Here is a 27,907-nt window from a genome sequence, read left to right on the forward strand (position 1 = left end):
TTCCTTTAAAGGCAACACTATGTTGAATGGAGCTTGGGAATCAGCCTGACAACTCACATCATACTCCTAAATGCAGCAGAGAATCAATGGCCCGGTTGCTTTGAGGTCACGGTAATCTGATTCCTGAATTGGTTGCCTGAAAAAATTATAAACTATGTGACCTCTGCCAGGGAGGATGGAAGCATCAGCCCTATCCTCATCAGTGTTCTGTTCAAACAGTGAACAGTACAGCTTGAAAATGCAAGGATAATGTTTGTAAATTCAGCCAGTGTGGAAAAAGTAATTTTCCTCTCTTCTGCCTTCTGTAAATGACATAACACTTAGATGTCCAAATGTTGTGCATGTTTCCTTTATGGTTTGTTGTCTTGGGAATTTCTTTCCAAGACTTCCTCAGAAAATGAGAAGTTGAGATTTGAACAAGTTTGGCAGATGTTGCTAGTAATCACTGGAAATATTTTAAAGATGGAAAAAGCAGTAGGATTACAAATCAGTTGTTTAAAAATCCCATTAAAGGCATGACTGCTTTGAATAAGCACTGTCAACCGTGTAGAACTTGTTTTGAAAGAAAACATCAGCTATTGCACTTGTAATGATGTGGTAACAGTATTACTATTGTAAACGTGTTTGTTAGGTAAACAAGACAATGTAAAGAATTTTTAAATTACCAACAGTAGTACTTGGATTTTAAAATTTAATTTTAAAACAGTCGTAGCAAAGGTGTGAGGTAAATATTTTTCTAAGAGTGCATTACCTAAAAATTTATGACATCTTACTTGATTTCATTTGCCATTCTGATTAAGAATAACTTACCAGAGACTGGCATTCATCAGTTCTCAGATGCAGCTGAGTTGTAGAGCAGGTTCCTCATAAGTAACTTTGGTACAAACTGAAAGTACAAAGTGACTACTGAAGAATAAGAAGCAAGTACTGAAGAGGCATGAAGGTGGCAGGAGTTTTAAGTGGCGGATCTATACAAAGTTTAAGATGCCAGCATTGGACCAAAGGTCTGACTATGGAAGGAGTAAAGGGGAAAATATCCTAGAACCACAGAATCATAGAATAGTTTGGGTTGGAAGGGACCTTCAAAAGTCATCTAGTCCAGCCCCCCTGCAATCAGCAGGGGCATCTTCAAATAGACCAGGTTGCTCAGAGCCCTGTCCAACATGGCCTGGAATGTCTCCAGGGATGAGGCATCTACCACCTCTCTGGGCAACCTGGGCCAGTGTTTTACCACCCTTACTATAGAAAATGTCTTCCTCATGTCAAGCCTGAAATATGACACTTCCTTAACACTATCACTTCTGTTGTCTAATAGTTCAATTTTTAGGTAAGTTTGTGCCTAAACTGCTTTCAGCTATTGGTGAAACTGGTGGCTTCCCCAGTCTTTGTATTCATACCCATTACCCAGTGCCACATTCCCAGATTGTTGATTTAGTCGAAAACTAATCTTTGCCTTGTGCCAGCGAGAGGCAAGTAGCAGAAACGTGGCCTGAGGCAGGAGGAGAATAGGATAATCCATTCCAGCAACAGCACGGTCTTAGCTAGGCTTCTGCAGTAAGTCACGTTTTCGCACATAATGAACAAGCAAAGCCTTCCAGCTAGAGTTATTCCTGCTAAAATAAAGAGAACAAAAATAGATGTTAATGAGAACAACGTTTACGCTAGCTGGCTGCTGCTCCCCAGAGGAACGACTGATAGCAACATATAGTGGTATTCTATATCCAGCACAGCAGATGGCCAACATTCAAGTTTTACATATGTTAGGCACTTTTTGTCTCTTCTGTTACTACTTCAGCTGGGTTTGCTGTGAATGCAACATTGCCCAGCTCCTAAGGTTGGCATTACCATCGGTAGCTGATCAGTGGTGAGTTAACTGTTAGACCTGCGCTCTCTGAATTCATCTTCAGGGCTCTGCTGTCACTTTGGATCTGTCCTCCTTTTCTCTGCAGTATATAAGCTCATAGATAGTTCTTAGTTCTACGTGCCAGAGTACCTAGATGTTATTCAACATAGCACAGTGTAAGTGCTAGTTATTGCTGTATATATCAAGGTTCTTAACACATTACACAGCACAGTTTTGCAACACTAAATGAAACTCAGAATTGTTAGGTAATTGTCACCCTGTCATTAGCCAGTTGCTCTAACACTTAAAAATCTAAAACAAAGCTTCAAGCAAGCCAAGCCAAGCCGAGATAAAGCAAGCCTTACAGTCCTAGTCCCATGTGCGAAATTAGTTCAAGACCTGTGGCTGGTAACTGGGTTATAAGGCTACACATAACTTGTAATCTAGTCAATACGGTCAATGGAGTGTGGAAAGCTATTCAGCTCACTGGAATAATTTAGTTATAATCGTAACATCAGGCATATGTAAAAAGTTAACTTGATTTTTATCTTTCTTTGCTGCTGAGACTTTACAACTTCAGTGCTTTCCTAAACACGTTTATTAGATATGAAATTAGGTATGAAATTCTGCTCTAGGTAGTTGATAATTTTGTGTGCTGGATCTAAAAGACATCAGAGAATGGATGAACCTGTTCATGCACACACAGGATGTGCTTGAGGGTTTACTGAAAATTTTACTCTCGGATTTTTTTCAAGCAGATATGAGTTTCCTGCCTTAAAGCTTGTTTTCAGTCTCCTTATTTTATCTGAAGACTTCTTTTCTATGAAAGATTACAAATAAAACAAGTTTTAAAAGAAAGTCTTGTAAACACTTTCTTAAAAATTGTATTAATTAAGAGATATACAGCATTTCTAGAATATAGTTTTCTATGACTTTCTGGCCTTATTAGGATGATTCATCCCGAATCACTAGCAGTAGCTAGAGTAGTTCTATTAAAATGAAAACAGGAACATAAGGTGAAGATTTTCCTACTGACTAGTAAAGTTTTACCTGAGTGACCTAAGTGAATTGCATAGTAGGGCTGGGAATTTTGTTTGTTTATTTATTTATTTATTCATTCATTCATTCATTTGGGGTGTGTGTGTGTGTGAATTCAAGGAAAGAGAAATGTTTTTTACTTGTTTTTATATGAGAGGAATGCAGCACATAATCCTGATTCAGATCAAAGACTCTTGCCCAGTCTTTGTGACATGAATTTCTAAAAGAACTGATTAAGCCACATGCAATAATGAGAAAAAATAAACCACATAAAGAACTATTGAGCTATCCACTTACCCTATTTTGTATGTGACTCGATCATTTGTTTATGGTCATAATCATTTAATATTCTACTTTAAGATCACAGTTTTCATACTAATCCTGTGCTGTAATCTTGGTCTTCATTTCTGCTGGGGGTGGGGGAGGTGGTGTTAGAAGCAAAGGAAACACATTGTTATGTATTTCAATCTTAAGTCAGGAAATTGTCTGTCATTTATTGGTTTCATTAGCAAGGTGTTGCTAAATTGATTTGGAGAGGCATTGTTTCCTTTTGCATAACTTCTCTATGAGAACCAAGACTTTTGGGGTTTGATGGAAGGAAGAGATTCAATAAATTGTCCATATATTCTGCTTCCAAGTAGCCACAGGCTCTTTCTGTTATTTGGTCATTTTGGGCTCCAGATGAAATTCTTGTGGAATATTTTTAGAAATGCAGTTTCCCAACCCTCTAACCTTCTTCTCTGTCCTGCTCCTGCCAAATCAAGGGGTCTTTATCCTCTGACTTTGAATAGAAGCATCTAGCTAAAAGGCAGTTCTAGTGATCTCAAAACTCTTAATGATAGAGTTAATCTCAATGACCCAACAAAAAACTGGGGTTATTTTGTGCCATTGGAGTCCATTCCCAGATGCAGAAGTAGCCACAGGTGAATGTTCTGTAAGTCCTTTTGTGAATGGGCGAATGGAACAGGCCCTTCTGATTGACTCCTTAATTAGCTTATCCCATCTTGCAGAAACACAGACTGAGGATGTTATTTCATTATCAGCCTTAATCAGTGTAAGACTTCTGCCACCAAAATGCAGAGTTATTATTTTGTGTCCACATGATGTGTGCGTTGGCGTCCTCTGTGCTGGTCCTTATGGAGCTGTGCAGTCAGCTACATTAATGGGTCCAAAAACTAACCGTACCAGGAGGAAGAGAAAAGAAAAAACAAAACCAACAACTTACTGGTCCAGTTGAATGTGCAGCTGGGTAAGTGTGGAGAGCTGGCACAAGGGAAGAGAGGGCCATGCAGTGGACAACATGCCCTCCCTCCTTTGACAGCTATGCGGTCTGTCAGAATGCACCACAAAGACAGCACTTTTGAAGGGTTATATACTGTCATCAATGTCAGCTAAAGCCTCCTTGAAAACAGAATTATGGCAGTTTAATGGCTTCTGCAAATCACACTTTAAAGGACTATCTGCCTTAATGCCCATATTTGCAAATGAGACCATCAATGCAGGTGGAACCAAGCCATAGTTTGCATTTTTTACCTACACATGGATCCCATAAGAAAGAATGCTACATAAAAACACTGTATTAAGTGGCTGAGAAACTGAAATGGGTGGAATTTGCCCCCTCAACCCCCACAAAAAAAAAAAAAAAAAAAAGAAAAAAAAAATCAGGGATGAAGGATGTGGAACAACTTGTAGTATAAATTTGTTCAGGTGAAATCCTGATGGGATTGGCAGAACTCAATTACTTTCGGAGCCTTAAGAAATCTTCTGTGATCTGGAATTCGTATTTTCTGGTCTGCTAAAGAAATGGCGTAACATAAAAACATTGAAAATATTAACTCTTGAGAAGGATGTAGTTGCACACCTATTTAAGCATGGAGGATTTACAATAACGTATTTACTCACTAAAACATAAGGTGTAGGAAGTGTCTCCATATGTGGTCAACAATTTATGAATTGAGAGAAGAAAGGAACTTAACATTGAACCTTTATTTTGAATGCTCGCTGTCTAGATGAGGACAATTGTGTGCTTGAGTATTGGATTTGTGGATCTGAGAGTAGAAACACACACTTTGGTTATTCTCATTAATCCATTTTTCCCAAGATTATGAAAATTTGTAAATATTTATTTCCCCTCCCACTCTGCTTCAGTGCTTTCATCTTGCTTGGCAGTTGGTGTACAGTTCATTTATTCCATATTACTTAACGTTCCACTTCTGCTTTTGGTGGACATGCTGGGGATGACAGTAACTCTTCACTTACAAAGTGTCATTTGCTAGAATATAAAAATCTTTTACAGTTATATAAATTAAATTAAGAAAAACCTTTGATGAGATTAAATAGATATCATTAACCTATTCATAGAGTATGAATTTATACAATGGTTTGGATTGATGTTTGATTTTCAAAGTTTAAAAAAGAGCAAAATATTAAATGGATTTGTATAACTATTACAAATATTTGTCCAATATATCAGTGTGTTTACTATGTGTGAAGTATTTAGTAACGATAACACCAAGTCTTTCAGTTTAATTTTACAGGCTTGCAACCATTTAGCCAAATTTTCATTCTTAGGCTGAATATTTCTAGAGCACCTCGCCAAAAATAATTCAACACACTCAGAAAACATTGCCTGTGTATATTGACGATATATGAAAAGTGACTCCTTTCAAATAGGTTAACTGAATACTTGAATACTGTAAGAAGTTTAAATGTACAGTGAAACTGGAGCTGCAAGATATTCTAGGGAGAAAGAAAACACAAAAAATGCATGGGTAAGGAGATGATATACATGAGTCTCTTGACAAATTCACAGAGGTTGGAAGAGCCTTGAAACAAATTTATGGCCCTCCTGTAGGACAGACACTGCACTAGAACAGATTTTGGGGTACTCAGAACTTAACATTTCTTTACAGACCTGTGCACAGCTCCATCCAGGAATCTTAACTGAGAATTAAAACCAGGATTTCCAGATGATGGAGGAAGAACCAGCTGTATTCCCACACAGGAAACATTATTGGCAGTTATTCCCCTGGAAGGAGGCCTTTTAAAAGGGTTCTTCATACCAGTTTAGTGAAGAGAGGGTTACGATGCCAGAGTGGAGACCCCTGATAATACCTGGCGTCTCTACTGTGCAGTTCTGTTCCAGGAATGAACACTGGTAGCATGAGTTAGTCGATGCTTTGATTCCAAGTGAAAAGGTTATAAAGGCAATAAAGACCATGGGGAAAATGTGCTGAATTTCCACACCTGAGTGAGCACCAATATGAAGGGTTGCGGTTTTGCTTGAGTTTATAAGCCTGTTTTCATTTAAAAGGAGTTTGATACATGTAACTGGGAGTGGAGTTTGACTCCAAATATCATTTTAAGAATTATGCTGCATCAGTGACCTGACAATGCACTGGAAATTTTAAATTGAGTGCAGACTGTTCAGCTTTGGTATAATGATTAATTTCAAGTGATGTAGGTTATGATCACTGTTTCAATTATTTACTGAAAAAGCCAACAAATCTCATGGGAACTCTGCAAATGAGCTAATCAGGTGATTGTGACCTTGAGACAGGGTCTTTCCTCCAGCTCTCCCCTCCCCTCTCCTATGGACAGAACAGACGTGCTCATCTGTCCGCTTGAGAAGCCCTTGATACTGTTCGTATTTAACATCGTTATCAAAGGTTCTTTGCTTCCAGGCTTAGCCATTAAAATAGATGAGATGGGAAATGCTGACATGATAGTTTTGCAAATGTTATCTGAGACGTTTGCGTATATTATTGAATCTCTTAATGAAGATGATGAAGAATCAGCCTATTAACAGCTCAGAATTAGGTATATTGGCACATTAATTCTTGTTCATCTTTTCTTTGATATTTCAGTGCTACGGCTATTGAAGGATGGTGCCGACCCTCACACGCTTGTTTCCTCAGGAGGCTCCTTGCTCCATCTGGTAAGAGTGATTGAAGATTAGTGTTAGTGACTGTGGATAAATATGGTGGGATACTGAGTAGCAGATTGGGCATAATAACAAAAAGAAAGGCTTAGCCATAATTTTTTTTATCTACACTGCCCTCCACGGTGAGTATGATTGCATTCAACTATGTGTGTGAAATAAATGGTCATTTTCAAATTGCTTACGAAAGGATGGATCATGTCATAGAACTGGTAACTAACAAAGTAGAACTAAATGTTTCATTTATAAATTATTTGTGCAGTAGGAAAGAACAAAGGAAATGTTGCTTGATTCCGAAGATAGAATTATATGGTTCAGAGATTTACAGACCCTGTATGAAAAACACCATGATGTAACATTTTTCTTTTGGCTTTGTGCATATTTTCATGTACCAATTTCGTACCTGTGGATACTTAACACATTATCTGCATTTAGTTTATCATTATTTGCATAGAAATCTAGATTAAGTATCTAAAAGATAGAAGGAAAACAGTTTGTATACTATGACCAAAAGAGAAGCAAGATCTAAGAGCATTTGGAGGAAAGATTGACAGGCAGACAGAAAGGAAATACTGCAGGGGTAAAATTTTGGCTTTGCTGAAGCCAACAACAAAACTCATCATAAATTCCTAAGTCTTATGATCCTTTATTTTGGTCTGTGATGCTTCAATTGCAGACATGCTTTCTATTTGATGTGAAACTATTTTAAGATATTTGGATCCAATTTTGTTGCTGTTAAAATAAACGTGACTTGAAAAAATAAAAGGGCGTAACAGATCCAGTGAAAAGTCTGCTGGCAGAGTGTTTCGTTTTAGAACAGTTGGGTTGAGTTTCTCATGATATGTACACAAAGTAGAGGAATTTCTTGACCAATAAAAGAATCCTTTAATATTAGTGGACTTCAGCATGCCTACTAGGCTATTGCACGACCAGGCTCTTGCAAGGTGTAGCACTTGCCTTGTGGAATTAATCTGTTTTTCATCTTCTATGGCTATGCTGCTTACCAAGGACTTTGGGAAATAGAGACCTAAGTAAGGGGAGGGTGCAGTAATGATCTGGAACAGAGAAAATTTGAGTTCTCTTTTCTCTCCTCCAAATATTTGCCTGCTGCAAAGGTGTTCATCCACTCTTTAAAAATGCAGCCCATCTGAGATGTTATCTTTGGGATTTCCCAAACTGAGGCATCCCAAGTATTATCTTGTGTTGAAAGCCCTAGGAGACAATCTGTATCTTCAGTGTGACTGATGTGACATCTGTCTCCCTGCTATTTTAAAACAGAAGAAAGTAGATTCATCTTTAGGGACTTTAGGCTGCTCTGTCTAGTTCAGCTGGTGCCCACTTTTTAACTGCAGATATGTGTACGTTTGAGTGTGTGTATATGCAGATGCTGTTAGTTGTGGTTTCATCATCATGCACTGATGCCTGTGCACTGGTTTGAAATTACAATAATGAACAGAAATAAAACCTCATCTTCACTGTAGATTTCAGCAGATTTCATACAGTGCTTTTTCACAAGGAATAAGGGATTCTGTGAATCACGTACATGAAACTTGTAGTCGCCACAAAACTATTTTTATAGATTCATCAGCTGTTGTCCCCTACAAACACCATAGTTTAACTACAGTGTGTCATCTGCACAATTTAAATGGAGCAAAAATTGTATGTAATAAATTCAGTTGTACACTAAGTAAAACACCATTGCTCATCTGCTCTTCTTTCTTCCAGTGTGCCCGCTACGATAATGCATTTGCTGCAGAAATTCTGATTGACAGAGGAGTAAATGTAAATCATCAAGATGAGGATTTTTGGACATCAATGCATGTAGCCTGTGCCTGTGATAATCCTGATATTGTCCTGCTACTACTATTAGTAAGTAAGGCAATTCAATGCATGCGTGCTTGAAAAGGAAATAGAATGTAACACCATAGGGTCTGAAACTGCTGTAGGAATGCATATTACTACTAATCATATCGGTGAAAGCATATATTGTGTGTGTTTGATTCTTGACTTTGTTTGGGTGCTCAAGTTTTTTACAAGGCATATAGTGAAGCATTTTTAGGCCTTCAATGAGAATACTGTATAAGCACCAATGTCAAGTCTCTCTTGTCTCTTCCCTGTGGTCAGGATCTTATAACTGATAAGCACCCAGTCCCAAATGGAATATTTGGATAATTTCTTTTCTCCTTGTTACTTTCTATTAAGGGCTGAGTTCACATACAATCTTATCAAAAACTCCTTTTAAAAAACAAGTATTCACTGAATTACACTCATTCATAAAGAAGTGTTTGTGGATATGGTCAAAACAAAGCAAATTTATCTATACAACTTTAGCTTTTTGAAGCAGAGTTTACCCAAAGTAGTAGTAGATATGGCATTCAGCCTTCATAGTGAGCATTGTTGTTTATGTACTTCCATTCCTACGATCACAGCCTCTAGGTTCACATCAAGATGTTGAAACAGCTCTTTTCCCAGTTCATTTTATACCACTCTTTAAACAGTAGTGCAGAAACAATTTATAGTCTGACTTATGGTTTTCCAGTCTGTTTGTATAATTTTAAAATGTGTGTGTTTTTAATAGGTCATTGCAAGTAGGTGAACATTTACTAGTGTACTTATAACGGCATTTCAGTGTTACAGGTAAAATGAAGGAAGAAATATTTTTAAAGATTGTATACTTGATAATAACTCCCAGGAAGTAACTTTGGGAGATTATCTAGTCCAATCCCCCCTGCTCAGACAAGAGCCAGCTACAGCAGCTTGCCCAGGACAATATCTCCAAGGATGGAAAGTCTATCACCTTGCTGGGCAACCTACACAGAAATAGTTATTATTAGGTTTAAACAGAAGTTCCTGTTTGTGCCTTTCTTTTTTTCCTTTCACTGAGCACGACTGAGAAGGGTCTGGCTCCATCTTCTTTGCTCCCCTCATCCGATGTTTACACACTTTGGTAAGACCCATCTGAGCCTTCTCAAGACTGAAGAGTGCCAGCTCCCTCAGCCTCTCATTGTAAAACAGATTCTCCGGTCCCTTCTTCATAACCCCTTTGCAGCACTCACTTCAGTATGTCCATGTCTTTCTGTTGCTGAAGGAGGGCTGCAACTGGTGTCTTACCAGTGGTGGGCTGTCATCAGTGCCTAGGCCTGCTGGCAATGCAGTCCAAGAAAGCTATGGCCCTCTTTGCTGCAATGGCACGTTGTTGGCTCACATTCAACTTGTCCACCAGGTCCTAGTCCCAGAAGTATTATGTGTGGGAAGCTGTCTAGCTGGATAGTAAGAAATAATGAGGAAAAGAGGATAGTCTAAGTTTTGTCCTTCAAAATAGTTAGCAGCCTGAGATCATCTCATAGGGAAATATCTGTCTCTGCTGGAAGAGATAGGAACACTGTTCTGGATCTGTATACCTACACTAAGTCAGGGATGGGAAGGGAGGCTTTAAACTAGTATGATACTGATTAGAGCCCTCTTGAGATTTTGAGGACTGGAGTCCAAATTTCTCCTCTTCTAGAGGAAAGTCAGATCAAGGTCTGTCTTCTCCCAGAAGAGTATTTCGCTTGAATGTTAGATAGATGTCCTTTGGTGTGACTTTAGCATGTGCCATCTAGATTCCTTCCAGACAATTCCCCAACAGGGTTTTGAAGCTCCAAACGGTTTATATCCAGCTATCACACTGCACTGGATTAGACAAGGTATCTTCAATGCTAGCTGGCTTCAATGCCTAGAGTTTTCCTGGGTCCATTTGATTTAATAGTAGAGATACAGCTTTTTTCATGCTTGGAATGTTGTTTACTCAGCTTTTCTATCACAACCGCAATTGTTCAGCAAATGTACAATGCAATGTGTATAAATCTGGTTTTCTCAGTGCTTAAAATAGTATTGCTTACCTAATCACAATTATCAGATAAGTTTGGTAGGACTATCCTGTTCTAAACATTGCCAGTACTCTTGGCAAATAAAGGATAAGGTTTTCAAAAGGTCATATTTTATCTCTTGTTTTAGCTTGATCTGTTCAATGTATATACTTTCGAAGCCTGTGTATCCTTTGGATTCTGTGTGTACTTCTAAACTGATAAACAATTAGAACAGAGAAGCTCATCTATAAAAACCCCTGTATTGTGGGAAAGTCTTGTAATGTGGGGAATTTTCACAAATACTGAATATCATAGTGCTGTTCACATTAATAAGAACAGCTTATATTATGAGAGGGCACTTCTAAAATTTCCCCTGCCTGTTTTTGTAAGAAACCAAATCTAGTAAAAACTCATCAAATATTTCTACCCAGAGTTATAGTCAAAATTATTTTTTAGCCCCCAGCATTTGAATATTGTTTGATTTAGTCCCTGTTTATTACAAGCTGTCTTCTTCTGAAGGTTCTGATTAACTTTTGATAGATTGCGATAACTAGATCATCTGGTATATTAAAGTTTCAGTAATCAGGGATACATCCATATAGATTTTTGCAGGTAGTGTTTGAATTGTTTATATTATTTGCAATGCCCACATTCTAGACAGCACTTTTTGAGGCAGAATTTCCCTCAATATGTCAATTATAACTTTATGCTGTCCCTTCTGGAGTGGCAATAATAAATAGAGTATTGTGGCAGAGAAAGGAAAATATTCTTAGAGAAGCAATAGTTTTTGAACCATGACATTAACGCTGTCTTTAATGACATTTGACAAAGTGAAGATGGAAACTGAGGTTGGAGGGAAGTATTTTTCACAACTCTGAACTGGTTTTGTGCGAGCATTTGATATCAGGAATTACTTTGCCTTGAGGTTATACTGTTTCATGGGCCATGTCTAATGTGTAGCATGAGCCTGTATAATGCTAATATGAGCTACAGACAGCTTCTATCATGCCACAATTTTTAGCTGGAAGAGAAAATAACACTTCACATACCATCATGAATTACTTTTAGATATGTATTTCTTCTGGATTGACTTTACAATGTAGACAAGGCCATATTATCTGTTTTACAGACATGAACTAAGAGGTAGCAGTAACATCCTTTACTTTAGACCTGTGCAAATTCTGATTCCTTGGAAAACTGTCATAGAGGCCAGTGAAAATTTCCTCAAGTGGGGACTTCAAAATGTTTCCTGAGGGAAAGACAGACAAAAAGGGATGTAGGGTATATGTAGATCCCGGAAGTCTATTAATGAAGGCTTAATTAAGCATTCCTACTTTTATCACTTATCACACTTTTGGTGGTTTTCATGTTTCACTGGCTCAGACACAAGATAGTGACTTGTCATGCATCAACTTGGCTGTGGTAACTCACTCTTTCTGTGCTCTGGTAGGTAGCGAAGACAGGAGTGAAGCTTGTTAGATGAAATGTCTTTCACAGAGAGCCAGGAGTGTCTGTAGCTGTTTGAAATATGACAATCTGCTACGGTGTCCTGTTGCAATACTGTTGAAATTGTAGGCACTGTTTTTGGAATACACGTAGAAGGAAGTTATTGAAGCTATTTCTTTCTATCCCAACATTTTACCTCAAGTGGTATAGCTTTTCAGGGAACATATTTATATCTTCTCTGTTTTGTAGCTGTCACGAGGCTGGGCAGGGGGAGTAGCATTTGCCAATACAGCCAAGAAATATATCCCATGTCTGCTAAATAGTCAGACAATGGTGAATTTACCCCCAAGGCAGCTGCTAACATACGAGAAAGAGTAGAGATCAAAGGTAATCAGTAGAGTTCTGGTTGCTGTACATGTAAATCAGGTGGTAAAGGTCAGATTCATCAATTGTGTCTTGACTGCATTAGTGTTGGGTGTTTTCCCCCTGGGACAGGAGACTGTTTCTGTGGACGTTGTATGACGGAGATTCCTGTAGCAGGTTGAGGAGGGTGCTGAAGTGCCTTTCGTTTAAGAACAAAGATGCGTAGGCTTATACACATTTGTGCCCACATGAAATCTCCAAAGGAGTATGAAAAGCAACCAGATTTATTGGAAGTATCTGCTCTGTCTTGCCTCACTGCCTCTTGAAGGCTCAGGATGAGACATGCTGGCAGCAGTTCTGTCCAGTTGGGTTTTGTTCCTGTTCTATCATCTCTGGACACATTGTGGCATCGTATTTTGACTGATCTAACGCTGAGAGCAGCAGAGAAAAAATAAGCAGGTGAAAATGCATTTTTATAGTGTAATCCACTTTATTTTACCATCATCAGAAGGCAAGGTGAATGTAATGTTTTCACCATCTGTAAGGCAGGTCTTGTCAAATGAAACTAGGGAGGTAGACTATTCTATTGTTTGTACAGCAGTTTGCACAGTGGAGATTTATTCTTTCATTGACCCAAAGACATTACTGTAATAAACATAACAGTAAATTTACTGCAATGACAGAGAGCAGTACTACATCCCTGGGAATTTTTACATATAGATAAAAAAACTGGGGAGTAGAAAGACATTCTTAATGTATTCTTTTTTACTGACCTTACTAGGAAAAGCAAATGTAACTATTGTCTGCCAACCAATTAAATGTGTTTCATCATGTGCTTTTTGGAACTTAGAACTGAAGCACAAAATGCAATTCTGGCATAGAATACCAAGTACAAGTGCTAAAAAAAAATTACACTGAATATTTTTTCTCTATCTCTTTTTAAGAACTTAGGAAAATCTGTGCTCAGCAGTGTGCAAAAAGGAGTTCTGCTCAAAGAATTTTTTGGCTTTACAGTAGCTGAGCAGTGACAGAGTATTTGAACAGTATAGTACCGTCCACTGTATATGTAATACAAATTTGCTAATCTACCTCTCCATAATTCTTTATGCCATGAGAATAAACCATATGACCTGACATTAATGGTACATTAAATATCAAGTAGGAGGAATACAGAGAATAACAGAGACTTTCAGTAAGACTGAAATATTATTTGTCTTTTGAAGAGAAGACTTTAATGTATTATTACTTAGTAGTTCATCAGTTCACAGTATCACACAGTATCACAGTATGTTTGGGATTGGAAGGGACCTCAAAAGATCATCTGGTCCAATCCCCCTGCTGGAGCAGGAACGCCTAAGTGAGGTCGCACAGGAACATGTCCAGGTGGGTTTTGAATGTCTCCAGAGAAGGAGACTCCACAACCTCCCTGGGCAGCCTGTTCCAGTGCTCTGCCACTGTCACTGAGAAGAAGTTTCTTCTCAAATGTAAGTGAAACCTCTTGTGTTCCAGCTTGATCCCATTACCCCTTGTCCTATCATTGTTTGGCACTGAGAAGAGCCTGGCTCCATCCTCATCGCACTCACCCTTTATACATTTATAAACATTAATAAGGTCAGCCCTCAGTCTCCTCTTCTCCAAACTAAAGAGACCCAGCTCCCTCAGTGTTTCTTCATAAGGGAGGTGCTCCACTCCCTTAATCATCTTTGTTGCCCTACGCTGGACTCTCTCCAGCAGTTCCCTGTCCTTCTTGAACTGAGGGACCCAGAACTGGACACAATATTCCAGATGTGGTCTCACCAGGGCGGAGTAGAGGGGAAGGAGGACCTCTCTCGATCTACTAACCACTCCCCTTGTAATACACCCAAGGATGCCATTGGCCTTCCTGGCCACAAGGGCACAGTGCTGGCTCATGGTCATCCTGTTGTCCACCAGGACCCCCAGGTCCCTTTCCCCTGCAGTGCTCTCTAATATGTAATTTCCCAACCTATACTGGAACCTGGGGTTGTTCCTGCCCAGATGCAGGGTTCTACACTTTCCCTTGTTAAATTTCATTAGGTTATTCCCCGCCCAACTCTCCAGCCTGTCCACGTCTCGCTGGATGGCAGCACAGCCTTCTGGCGTGTCAGCCACTCCTCCCAGCTTAGTGTCATCAGCAAAACTGCTGATCGCACACTCTATTCCCTCGTCTAAATCGTTAATGAATATATTGAATAATATTGGCCCCAGTACTGACCCCTGAGGCACTCCACTAGATACTGGCCTCCAACTAGACTCTGCACCATTGACTACCACTCTCTGGCTTCTCTCCTTAAGCCAGTTTGCAACCCACCTCACTACTCTATTGTCCAGACCACACCTCCTCAATTTAGCTGTGAGGATGCTGTGGGAGACTGTGTCAAAGGCTTTACTGAAGTTCTGGCATAATTTTTACAGAAATGATAATGACACAGTATAGACCTCTATTTCATGTAGAGAGATTTGGGGAAAAAAAAAAAAAAGTTTAGTATAGGATTTGGTTTTGCATAACATTGACAGGCCATCTCTAAAGTTTTTTGTGATTTTGGAGTTACTTTTAAAAGTGTTGGACACAACTAATTCATTTAAATTAATGCGTGTCAACTTTGTTGGACTGAAATTCAAAACAATATTACATTCATGCTGTATTTTTTAGCTAGGTTGACAAGATGTAATTTCAGACAGTATTAAGTATCTTCAGGGCTGCTTTCTTACTGAGAACTAGACAGTACTTAGAACAATATTTGGTAGAAGAAAGTGAAAAAGTATCAAGAAATGCTGCATAAACATTTTAGCCAAAATGAAATGTTCATGCTGGTAAAGCATGAAAAGAGTGATCAAGCCCAGTGTTGCAGTTCCAGCTTGGGGCTTGAATTTTATTTTTTGCTTATAAACCACATAGCTTTCTCTTATCTTTATCAACTGTGTCTGATCCTGCTCTGTCTTCTTGTAGCCTGGCAATTGCTCAAAGTGAAGATCTGTGACATACTTCTTGAAGTCCTTGTGATTTTTAGGATATCTGTGGTATCTAGAAACTTCTGTCTTCCTTTGTCCTTATTTTCTTGGGCTCTCAGATTGTTGCCAGAGATATTGAGAAGAATTTTTGTGAAAAGATGGTATTCCCAGGAGGTGTTGAGTCTTCTAGGCTGCCACAAGACAACCAACAGTAGGACAAGGGGTAACGAGTTCAAACTGGAACACAAGAGGTTCCTCTTAAATTTGAGAAGAAACTTCGTCTCAGTAAGGGTAACAGAACACTGGAATAAGCTGCCCAGTGAGGTTGTGGAGTCTCCTACTCTGGAGACATTCAAAACCTGCCTGGACACATTCCTGTGTAACCTCATCTGGGTGTTCCTGCTCCGGCAGGGGGATTGGACTAGATGATCTTTTGAGGTCACTTCCAATCCCTGACATTCTGTGATTCTGTGTGAAATAACAGAGTATGTGGACTGTAGAGCTTACTAGAGAAGAGGCGGGATGAAAGGTGGATTTCATCATCTCCATCACAGTACAAGGAGCCAAGATACTAGAAAATTAATGTTTAAGGCCCTGTAAGGGTAGATAGTGGTTTCTGCTTCCTCAGCTTGTGCTTGAGGCATCCCATGCCTCACAGGTCATATGTTGGAGAATCTGGTGAAGTTGTACATTAGACATGTGGATCACACTGCAAACTGGGTGCTAAACAAAAATCTCATTTATGTGGGAGATGTACAGCTGTGGCTATATTCTTGATGACTCCAAAAGTATATGAGATTGTCTTGAAAGGGCAGAGATTCTCTATACTTTCCTGTTTGTCCTTGTCTTAGTGTGATAAGAAATAATATAAATTTGTAATTTGTAAATTGTTGATTTTATTTCTAAATCCTCTCACTCATTAAGTACTGAAGAGCTATTTGGTTTTTTAGTGCAAATCAAGCAATCAGTAGAATTAAGCCATTATGGAAATTTAGCTTTCTCTGTATTGAAACAATGATTCTACAAAAAGGTCATTACATGCTGCATAATGGAAAGAATACAGAAGAAACTGCAGAGAATATGCCATTAAACATAATATGATTATGGAATTCATACTCAGCTATCTGAACAATTCCACTCTCTCACAAAACACAGGGTCAAGTAAATGCCGTGTAGCCTTTCATAGCTCTCATCCAGAAGTCCAACACCTTAAGTGTAGTGCTGGGCTTTTGGTGGTGGCAGGACATCATCCTCTGATTTTTATTTTTTTTTTACTGAGTATGTTTGAATGTCATCTATCCAGGTGCCATGAACTTCCCTGACACTGTTCAGCTTGTGAAGCCTGATGGGATTATATTTTTGCACAGGGCTTTTGAAAACACTTACTTAAAAGCCTTCCACAAGCAGTGCTGCATTTTGGCTTACAGGATAAAACCTGAATGCATTCAGTTAGTCAGATTTGAATACAGTACTAGTATTAGTTGAATGTTTTAAATTTGACTGCTTCTTTGCTTATGAAACTTATTAGTTATTTCAATGTTTCCTGGTTTAGCCCCATCTTCTTCTGATAGACTCTTCTATATTTTCTATAAAATACCTACTTTTGATTTTAATGTAAAATCCCTTTTCCAAAATCAGATATAGTTTTACTGGAAAATAATTACTGTACATGAACAGATTTACTGGTGGGAGTAGAAAGGAAATCTTATGGAGCTGTAAATCTCTTTTTCCCTTCCCCATACACTTGGTATGGCACGTATCTGAAGTCATGTAAATCAGAGAGCAGTTGTGTAGTTATTTTGCCCTTGTTCTTTGCAGCTGCATCAGACTGTTTTAGCAAGCAAAGACAAAAGATCAAGATGTCATTAGCTTTAGAATTTAATAAAAGATCTTTATCTTTCATAGTTTCGGAAGAAATTAAACCAGAATAAACGATTTCTTCCTCAAAGAAAGTAATTCTGTGCTCCCACTCATTCTTGCTCAATATGATTTCCTCCTTTGAGACTGTACAAGAGGAAGCAGTAAAGGGCAGTTAGAGGTCAGGATGGGACAGTGGATAACGGTTTAAAGTATAAAGGGACATGTGGCCTAAAAGTAAAATGAGTCTTCTCAATTTATAGACAGTTATCAATATCTAGTAGTTTTAAGAAATTTTAAATAGAAGTCTTTTATATGGAAGCAGTGGGTTTCTATTTGAATATGTCTTCACTTGCAGTTTGCAGAGGCAGCTGGATGTGCAGTGAGTGCAGGAGGGCCCTTCCAGAGAGTGTGTCCTACTGGTTTATAGCCTTTCATCATTGCTGACTGAGCTAGGATAGAACTAATCTAGGTGAAGATTCTTAATGAGTTGCTGAACACCAGATGGCAACACTCGGGGGGAAACTGTAGAAATATTAGTCTTTCTTCCTTAAGACTGGGAAAAAAAGGAAGAAGCTAGCCTAGTGGTGCAGCACTACAGGTGGTCCAAGGAGAGATAAGAACAGGAACCTAACTGGATACAGCAGCTTTGGAAAGCATTTTGCCTTTGAGTGTCATCAATGCGGTAATGAGATAACGTAGTAAAGAAATGAGGATAATATAAAGATAAAAGAAAAAGCATCAAAAGCTTCCATTGACAGAAGAGATAACCAGTGAAACAGAATTTGCAGTTCACGGTACAAAGAATGCTAAATCATGGGATGAATCAGAGCCTTTTTACACATGAAGTAGCCACAGAAAGTAAAACCTATCTTCATGCACGGGAAAGTGATTTTGCTGGAGGGTCTGTAAATGCTTATTGGATGCCTAGAAATCACTGAGAACTCTGTGGACAACAGTGGGAGAATTGAATCTTTCTGGCCAAGACCTCACAAAGAAAAGGAGTGCTTTCTAGTAGAAACATCATCATGAACTGTAGAAACTGGCTAACAGTAGCACTTCTCAATACTAATTTCAGATGGTACAGCATATAGCATATTTACAAGAAAAGGACAGAACTTAGAAGATTTATCTTATTAAAGAAGGGGAAAGAGGATGTGAACAATAAACAAGAGATTCAGTTGCCAGTAAAAATTAGGGGTTGTTAGCCTGGACTGTCAGTTGGGTGCCTGGCTGTTCTTTAATGCATTTCACAGATGGGAATAAGAGGAGATGTGATTTTAAACAACAAAACAAAAAAAAACACTACATGCACACACACCCCACATCCAAGTGATGGCAAAAAGTACCTGGATTTTGATTTTGGAAAACTTTTGGGGTTGGTAGGAGACTTATACACCAGTGCTAGCAGTCAACATCACTGTGTATTTGATGTCCTTAGTATTAAAGTGTTTCCAGAAAATACAAATTCCTAGAAGTAAAAGAGAGTTAGACCTGGTGGGAAAAATAACACACCCATTTTTGGCTGGAGCACATCAGGACAACTACACCAAGAGGTGGGCTACATGAACAAAGATGGAAAATTTTGGATCAGCTTCACTATAATTCTCTTGATCCCCAGCGAAAGAGGATGAAAGAATGACAAGATAATGAAAATCAACATCTCGCTTTTCATCTTCAGTAAATATAGTTTTGTGTTATGAAGAAGAGGGTCTGGGAGTGTTCCACTACTGGGGGATATCTGCGGAAGGTGAGATTCATTGTTTATGCCAGGTGGCCTCTGCTTGAATCAGTGACACAATTACCTTGTGAGTCCCTCTTGCAGACTATCTAGGGAATATGAGGAGAACTGTTAGCTAAATTAGAGACGTGAAAAGCTGCCTTGTAGTTAAGCACTTTGTAGCAAAAAGACAACAGCCTAGCTGTGAAGAGAGAAAGTATGGGAGTACTGGATTTTCTTTAGGATTGGTCTCACAACGTGATTTTATTTAGAGATTTCAGTGATAACCTTGGGAGGAAAAATAAAAGTATGGTAATGAAATATGCTGATGACAAAGCTGTGATACTTTGGCAGTTTAGGTGAGGATTAGAATGTCACGCAGAAAGGACAGGGTATCTGAAGATTTCAGTGATAAAAATGTGTTGAAATTAAAGTGTATGAATTCCAAGGTTGTGTTCTGAGTTATGAGTAACAGGCATTTCTGTGATATGCTTGGGAATAATCAGAAATAAGAAAAAAGACCTGGGAGGTTTTGTCAGGTGTAAGATGATTATATACTACAAATATGTAGCTGCCAATAGGGAAAAGAGATTGTTGGATTTGTCAGAATGAAGATGTTACCAGCAGAAAGGGAGAAGTGTTGTTGCCACTGTACAAGGAATGACAGCCTGCAGGTAGCAATATACAGCCACGTTTAAGAATGGTACCAAGGAAAACTGCAAAGATAAACAGGGGAATAGAAAGTCTAAAAATAATATGTTTAACTTAAAACAAACAAACACAAACCCAAAAACAGAGAGGCTATAAAAATTATGTAAATAAATCAGGTAGAGGAGGAGGTATAAAGAGCTACGGAAGTTTGAAGTTACTACTGGCGTTAAAACAAATTATTATAAGATGTCCAGGAAAAACTTAACAGAAACTAAAATAACTTTTCTGAGTGTTAGGAGACATAAGTTGGAAAAGAGCATTCTATGCGGAATAATAGGGGACAAAAAAAGCCCCCAAACTGAATTTAAAGTTGTGAATGAGATTATACGTTACGCGTTTACTTGTTTTATCAAAGTAATGCCTCAGGAGATCCATTCTAATATTGCATTCCTACATTACATCTGTTCAGAAGCCTGTGTAGATATAATTATCTGTGTTCTTTGCTTAAAATAACAAAGAAACATATTGAGGATATTAAAAAATACACTTTTGTGAACAACAGCAAATGAAGTTATGTGGTGGATATTTGATGCCTGTCAGATTATGGCTAAATTTCTATGGCCTGAAAACAGGCAGGAAATAAAGTTCATGGAAGAATATAATTCAGAAGGAGAAGTTAGACACATTCACTACTAAGAAAATAGATAGTGTTTCTTAAGTATTTGAATTTGTTTTTTTAATTTACTGGTTTCAGGTATTTGAAAAGAAAATGGCAAGCAGTATGAAATCAAGGCAAAAAAGTAATAAAGGACTTTTTTTTTTTTTGAAGAAAAGAAATCCCAAGGCCATCAAAGATCATATGTATAGTCAATGGTACTGACTTGAGAATGGTATTTAGATCTGTATTTAATTGTGTGCCTCAGCAGTATTTGTAAGAGAAACTGCAAACTGCTTCATAAACATGAATACTACTGGAATAAGACATATGAAAATGCCAACATATGAGAAATATGCCAGTGAAGGAGCTTGATTAATCAGGGAAATAACTAAAAGAATTGCAAAGAGAAAAGAAAAGCACTATAAGACAATCTTCTGGTGACATTTGCTTGAAATTATTTAACAGTTCCTGTTGAGTTCCTCCATTGATGGAACAGCTGCTCAGACTGGGGTAAGAAAGGATTCTGGGGTTACAGAGCTGGCACCCCACCTGAAGTTCACTCACTGCATGTCTCATAGGTGAGATGGGAATTTCCTAGCCAAATCTCAATAAAAACCTTTGTTTGATTGGTAGACGGGGTTGAAAAATAAGTATCATAATTTAATAAGCTCCACCATCAATGCGTGTCTTCCATTTGGATCTGTATATTTCTGTGAGCTATCTTTTCCAGCTATGACAGACATTAAAACCAAGTGAAGTAAAATGAACGTAGAACCAGACTTTTGAATCACTGTATCATAAAGAGTTAAACCAATTTTTTTAAAATTAAGCATATTCAATCACATTGTTCTCAAGATATTAGTATTAATAGAGCAAAAATGTTTTTATACCATTAATAAATAAAGTAAAAATTATTTCAAATATTCTCTATTTTATCTTTATCTCAGTCATTTTTGTTTTCTATTTCTGTATATGTTTTATAATGTACATAATATGTTATAGTACAGTGGTACATGTTTAGAATTTATAAACAAATATACATATATCTGGAGATCAGCCAGCTGTAAATCTACTAGAAAATGTATATTATTTTCTCTCTTGAAGTCTAGAAAGGGGAGTCTGCAGGGAAAAAAGATGGTTTTGGCAGCTTAGTGGGTTGAACAACGTGTTTGCAATGATTTTCAGTATGCCGTTGGTGTTAGATCTAAGGATGCAGGACATATGTATATACTATATTTCCTGTGACGGGGACATTTGCCTACCCAGATCTATGTCACTGCCCCCCAGTTGTAAGGAAAGGTTGCATTTGCTTTTTTGTTTAGGCGCTCCTGGAAACTGTGAAATGTTCAACACAGATGAAACTCCTTCAGTTATTTTTTCTCTTACCTTCTTTCTGTAATTAATTACCTTCTTTCCGTAATTAGCCACGATAAGCTGCAAACATACATCTGATCTTTTGAGACTTCTCTCCATCACCCTTTTCTTGAGGCTAAGAAAAATTAGTGTTTCACAGCAAATGGCTGAACCTTGCAGCATCTTCAAATTTTTAGTAAAATAGAGCAATGACAAGGATGGTAGATGTGATTCCCAGACTTCAGAGGGATCTTGTCAGCTGCCATCTTCTGGAAAATAAAATTTAAAAAAAAGTTAAAAAAAGAGTATTCTTTTAGGTAAGTTGATGCCATGTTATTTTTTTGATAGAACTGTCCTGCAATGCTCAAAAAACGCTCACACAAACACCCTCCCTCCTCAGTCTTATATGGCTTTTTGTGTGTTTTCATTTGGGAAACATTGGAATGAAATATCACAATGACATAGTTTGTAATGCATAATTTAGAAGGTCTTGGGGGCATGAACCTATAAAAAAAACCCCATCAAATGAATCTTCATGAATTCTCGAAGTTCTGAGTGAGCTAGTAGGGGAAAATGCAGCACGACTACAATTTATCAAAAATTCAAGGGCAACTTGTCTTGATATGCCATGAGAAAGACTGATGTGTAAAGTCATTGAAAAAAAAAAAACTGCTGCAGGAAAAACTGGCTCACATATTGAAAGCAGATGGTTTAGGTAAATTATAACAGTGCAGGGTTAGTAGAGGTAATAAATGAGGTGACATGAGGGTCAGTAAAAGATTCATGTTTGCACATGGTTTCTGAAGACTTTTCAATTAGAATAGGAAAGGTGGAGAAAAACATTGACTTCCCAAATGTAGAATAATTGGTGTGGAATGTGTGCAAAAAAAGTAAGTAATTCAGTTCAGCGCAGAACAAAGTAAGGTAATAAGACTGGGATGTATAATGAAGCGCAGGAGTTAAGGACATGAACTGCAAAATAGTAAGAAGTTGGATGTAGTTTATTTTTTGTTTGTTTTTTATAATGAGCTTGAGCAAGATGTGGTTGCTGTCTGCAGGGCCAAAAGGCTAAAAGGATGCTGGAAAATGTGTTTCAAAGCTGGAATATGAAAGCACAGGAAAAAGTGGCTTCTTATATGATTTCTGAATAACAGCTGTATCTTCAGCTATGTAAAAATCAAAGTTTATCAAAACAGACTTGCCTTCATTTCAAATGACTCTCATTAGAAGCTACGATATATTGCAAACTTTTAAAAAAGAGTAAATAACATTTTTCCAAAATGTTAAAAGATGGAAAGTGTTTGTTGAAGTAAAATAAATACTGCAGATTACCGATATTGCATTTATTGGGAAGAAGGATATTCATAAAAATTATGAGAATATTGGAGGTTAGGAAAATGTATTTTTTGGGATGAAGACCAGAGAGAATCATTATGGACAAATGTTGTTGTGCAAGGCGATTGATAGGAAGATGATAGCTGCCTGTCACCTCATCATTTATTACTAAGATTACGTTGTGTGAACACTGATAAAAAAATCTGTCTAATAAAACATATAGATAAATCCTTGATTTGTTTCAACTTTCCGTAAAATTCTAACACTTTTCCAATATATGCATTAACTGATTGAGAGGATTTTTTTCCAAATAAACCTAGAATCTTATGTTTGATTAATTTATAAATGTGGGCTGTGGCTATGCTTGTATTATGAGGAGTTATAAGTGTATGTTTTCCTTTTCTTATAAACAATGAGAAAGTTTGTCATGGGGTGTCTATTTCCCATGGTTGTATCAGCATACTGCAGTCCCATACAGCAAGTTACTACTTTTTACGCTGATAGTTTTTGATATCTGCTGCACGTTATCTATTACCCAAGCACAGGAAAATAACAGGTTAATCTGCTTGTCTGGCAAGTTCTCTAATTACACGCTGGTGTTCTGAGAAGCCAGGTCTTCTGTATTGAGATGACTGGCATACTAAATTTCTTAAATACATTTGGTATTTCACACGATGCCTTGTTTGTAGAGTGTATAGATTTAATTACTAACCAGCAGGACAGTGTCACCCTGAGTGCAGATTAAGCTGCTATACAGTCCCTTCCCTGTACACTGGGAATATGTTGATGTTATCAATCAAAACAATGAATCTGTCTCATAACAAAAATGCAAATTAACTGAGTTAAATTAGCAGGTTTATACTCTAAGTTCCTTGTGTGAAATGAATGGATTAATCTTTGCAGAAACTATATGCTGTTCACAGCTATAATTTATTATGTGCTGTTTAATCTCATGCTTTTTATACCAGATACATGTAGTACAGAATTTTCTTTATTTTCACTGTACATGTATATGCATTAATGTGGGCTTCTACTTTTTCTCTGCTTTAGTAAAATGATAATATCTAATGTTATGCCTGAAGTAGTGCTGTTTATTTCCATGTGCCATTTGAAGCTTACTTAATTGATATATATATATACACATGTATATCTATTTGTGTGTGTGTACATAATCTCAAGATGGAATGGATATTGAAAATCAGAACATTCAGCATCTGTATTTTCCAAGCTGCATAAATACATTAATGGATATGACAGTGTGCATAGATGGGAAGACTGGCTTCCCACACAACGAGTAAGGAGAAGACCATCATGTTTAACAGGGTCTTCACTTTTGCCCCTAGTTAGATTTTCTACCATTTATGTTTTTTAAATTGAGCCTGGAGGCTGCCAGCTCCTCAAAATCAGCTTCCAGTCTTTACTGAGCCATCATAATCAGCTTCCTTCATGTTCTGGTTTTGTTTGTTCTGCCTTCAGCAGTGGTGGGTCAGGGTCGGAAACCCTTTGAGTGAATCTGTGAGGCAGAACTCTGTGCAGCTGTTTTATTTAGAGTGTATGTATATATAGATATGCATATATATGTATGAATACTTCCCTATATATGTATATATTTATATATATATGCACACACACATGGAACTCAGCAGGAAACATTAGTAAAAATAATACTTGCTGGCCTATTTTCCTCTTTGTGTCCTATAGTTAGAAGTACCATAGTCAGAGGAGTCCTATCCCCATTTTGCCTACAATAAAATTGGGCCTTGCTGACTGTCCAGTGTTGTACACAAATGACAGTTCTTACTAACCCCAGGGAGTGATCTTTTCATCTCCTAAAATATGAGATTGGGTTGACCGTATGTAATTACAAGCTTTATTAATAGTTACTAAGTAACTTCTAACTCTAACTGTAGTGTCAGATTTAAAGACTTTTTGACAGAGAATTCCAAAGGCTCATTCCTTGCTGTGTGAAGGAGAATTTAATTCTATTTGTTCTTAAAATAAAAGGCAATGATTTCATAAAGTGACCTTTTGTTGCAGTGTTATGAGACAGGGACTGATCATTTTTCTGTGTGCCTGTCATAATTTTTAATGACTACAATTAAAATAAAAATGAGAAGAAAGTGTGCTCCTATACTCTTATCAGAGTCATTCAGTGCTTGAATAATTTCATTTTTTTCCATAAGCTCTGCGACTGATGGGGAGTGTGCAAGTCCCATGTGCACAAGCAGATGGGGAAATTTTAGTCTTTAGTCATCAATGCTCTTTGAAGGCTCCCTTCTAATTCCCTTTTCTTGCCAAATAATTTGAGAGCTGGCAATATCAAGTCAAATAACCATCCTCCTGTACTTCAACCACCCTTTTTGTTGACCTCATTCTGATCTTTTACATTTTTGCTGCAGCGGCTTAAAAATAGAACTGAATGCTGTTCTTGGCAAAGAGAACTTTTCTTTCTGGTATAATATCAAGCAAATAGATTTTGCTTTAATTTTTTTATTGTCACTTATTTAGTTTTCCTCAGCTTTCAGTATAAATACTAAATTACAGTGAGAAAATATATTCTGAGATTTATTCTCAATTTTTGCTTACCTTCAAAGAAAATTATTTCATTAAAAAGCTAAATTATGTCTTAGCTTATTATTGTGATGTTCAAATTTGTCCATCTAATTCATATAATTATCCTAATTAAACTTTTTTTCCACATACTAAACAAAAAGGAGCTGCTTCATGCTTTTAGCACCCTCCTGATACTTTAGTGCCTCATCTTTTTGCCTTTTTTTCTGAAAAGCCCTCGCTAAAACCATGCAACAAGTATTTTGACCCAAGAGGTACCCCTATGAAGAAAGAAAGAAAGAAACAAACAAACACATATATTGTTCTTTTTTATGTCATGCTTGTCTTTAGAGATGAGAATCATGGATATAAAGTTGTTCACTAGTTGCTCTTTAATATACTTTTTTTTTTTTTTAAATACAAGGCAATTTTTTGGCTAATATAATATAGAAATGTTGATTACTTTAAGAGAAGAACATACCTTGAGAGCAAGATTGGTTCCTGTAATTTCTGTTTGAATAAAGCTTATGTGCAGAGACTAAAGAACTGGATGTTTAGATTCATGATTATGTGGGAGCCCTAGTACTGGACTTGAACATGTTCTGTCCATGGTCCAAACTTGTTGATGGAAATGAGTGTCACACCAAAAGCCCTGTAGCTCCATTTGCCCTACACTGTGCCTAAGCTGAAGTGTTCCATCCCTGACCTGACATCTAGCCAACAAGAGCAAGAAAAAAGATGTAGTTGTGGCCTCTTTCCTCAGTGATTACACATCAAGAAGACATACTGAGGCTGATTCAATCAGAGTTTAAACTGTATGGCAAAATTTCGTCATGCATTCAAGTTACAGATTTTGAGTATGTTGAGAATGATTTGATGAAGTTGTTGGAAAAATGCAGAATGAAGTATGGAAGAAACAAATGGATATAACAAAAATAATTCTGTCCTTCCAATTTCTATTCAAACCAATTTGATGATTCTGTTTTCAGAGATTTAGGTTGGAGAAGAGAGGAAGTATAAATAATCCCTCAAGATAAAGCTAAGTTAAGGAAACCAGACTTTATTTAGTTTAGAAATTAAGACCTTAAAATCTAAGAAAATTTGGTGGTGTGTGCTAGGAGTCAGAATATGAGGAAGATCCAAGTATCTGTATGCATTTAGAACGAATAGAATGTTCACAAATACTCATAAATACAGTAGTGCTAGGGCATGGAAATAGTGATAACTTAAGAAATGTACTTTATTTTTTGTTTGATAGTTTCTGGATTAGTAGATTTTAATTTTTCATCACCTAACTGTATGCTTACATGTATTTTTACTTCAAAAGATGTTATTGAAAACATACTATATTTTTGCAGTGTTATCAGAAGTGTTCAGTACTGGAACTGAGCAGGATTTTATTTGCCTTTTACATGCCTTCCAGCTGATGGGCGGAATTTAAGTCCCCATGGTGCACAAACAGATGGGAGAATGTTGGTCTTTAGTTTTCAGTCATCAGTGCTAATTCTTTTATCTTCCGAATGCATTAGTTGAACAGACTATGCCTGTCAAGCAATCTGTAATATATGCCATGACAGTATTTTTTTTTAACTCTACTGAAAACCCTTTCTGTGAACTGATATTGCCTGCATTCTGTTAGCTTAAGGAAAAAAATGCCTTATTGAAATTTTATGAAATTTTAATCAAAATAATTTCAGAACTTTGATGATTTTAAAGTACATTTTCAAATAAAATTGATTGGTTCTTTAGGCATTGGTGATCTTATACGTGTAGATCTACATGATGCTTTTTATAAACAGCCATTGTATTGGCACATTTATTCATCCTTTCTTAACCAGCATGTCCGAAGTTAAGATGACTGGGATTTTTGGAATGCTGTGATGTTTTTTATGCACATTGGCATGCATCTATAAATCCTAATTTCTAGATTATAACAGAAAAGTCTGTTTTGACCAGAAGTTGCATATTCAGATTTTGGTGCCCATTTCTATCAAACAGAATCCAAAAGTGCTGTGAATTAAAGAACTTGTATCCATAAGGCAGCTGAAATACTTTACTTACACAAGGATAAGTGAATTTCCAACTTTTCTGAGAGAGCTATGAGGGAAAAAATAAGTAGTAATGGCATAGCATATATTTATCTTAATGTAAACGCATATGTTTCAGCAATTTTATAAGCATATTGGCAGAAAATTTTGAGCACTGAGTTGTCTCCTGATTTCCTTTAAAGTGTCTTTTTGGAGATATGTGGTTTCTCCTCTTCAGTTTATTTTATGTGCCCAGAGGGCACTTACAAGGCTCTGAATTCGGCTTTGGTTCTGTTGGCTGCATTGTC

General features: G+C 37.3%; 1 protein-coding gene across 3 annotated transcripts in view; it reads left to right on the forward strand.

The window, feature by feature from the left end:
* MYO16 (myosin XVI) overlaps positions 1–27,907 on the forward strand; it is a 385,805-nt gene that overhangs the window by 118,437 nt on the left and 239,461 nt on the right. For all 3 annotated transcript variants that reach the window (XM_065058425.1, XM_021296623.2, XM_005509047.4), the window contains exons 3-4: positions 6,748–6,818; positions 8,547–8,690. In XM_065058425.1, the coding sequence (XP_064914497.1) occupies positions 6,748–6,818; positions 8,547–8,690 (215 nt within the window). The remainder of the gene's footprint in view (positions 1–6,747; positions 6,819–8,546; positions 8,691–27,907) is intronic.

Source organism: Columba livia, chromosome 1 (assembly GCF_036013475.1).
Source record: "Columba livia isolate bColLiv1 breed racing homer chromosome 1, bColLiv1.pat.W.v2, whole genome shotgun sequence".
Lineage (NCBI taxonomy): Eukaryota > Metazoa > Chordata > Aves > Columbiformes > Columbidae > Columba > Columba livia.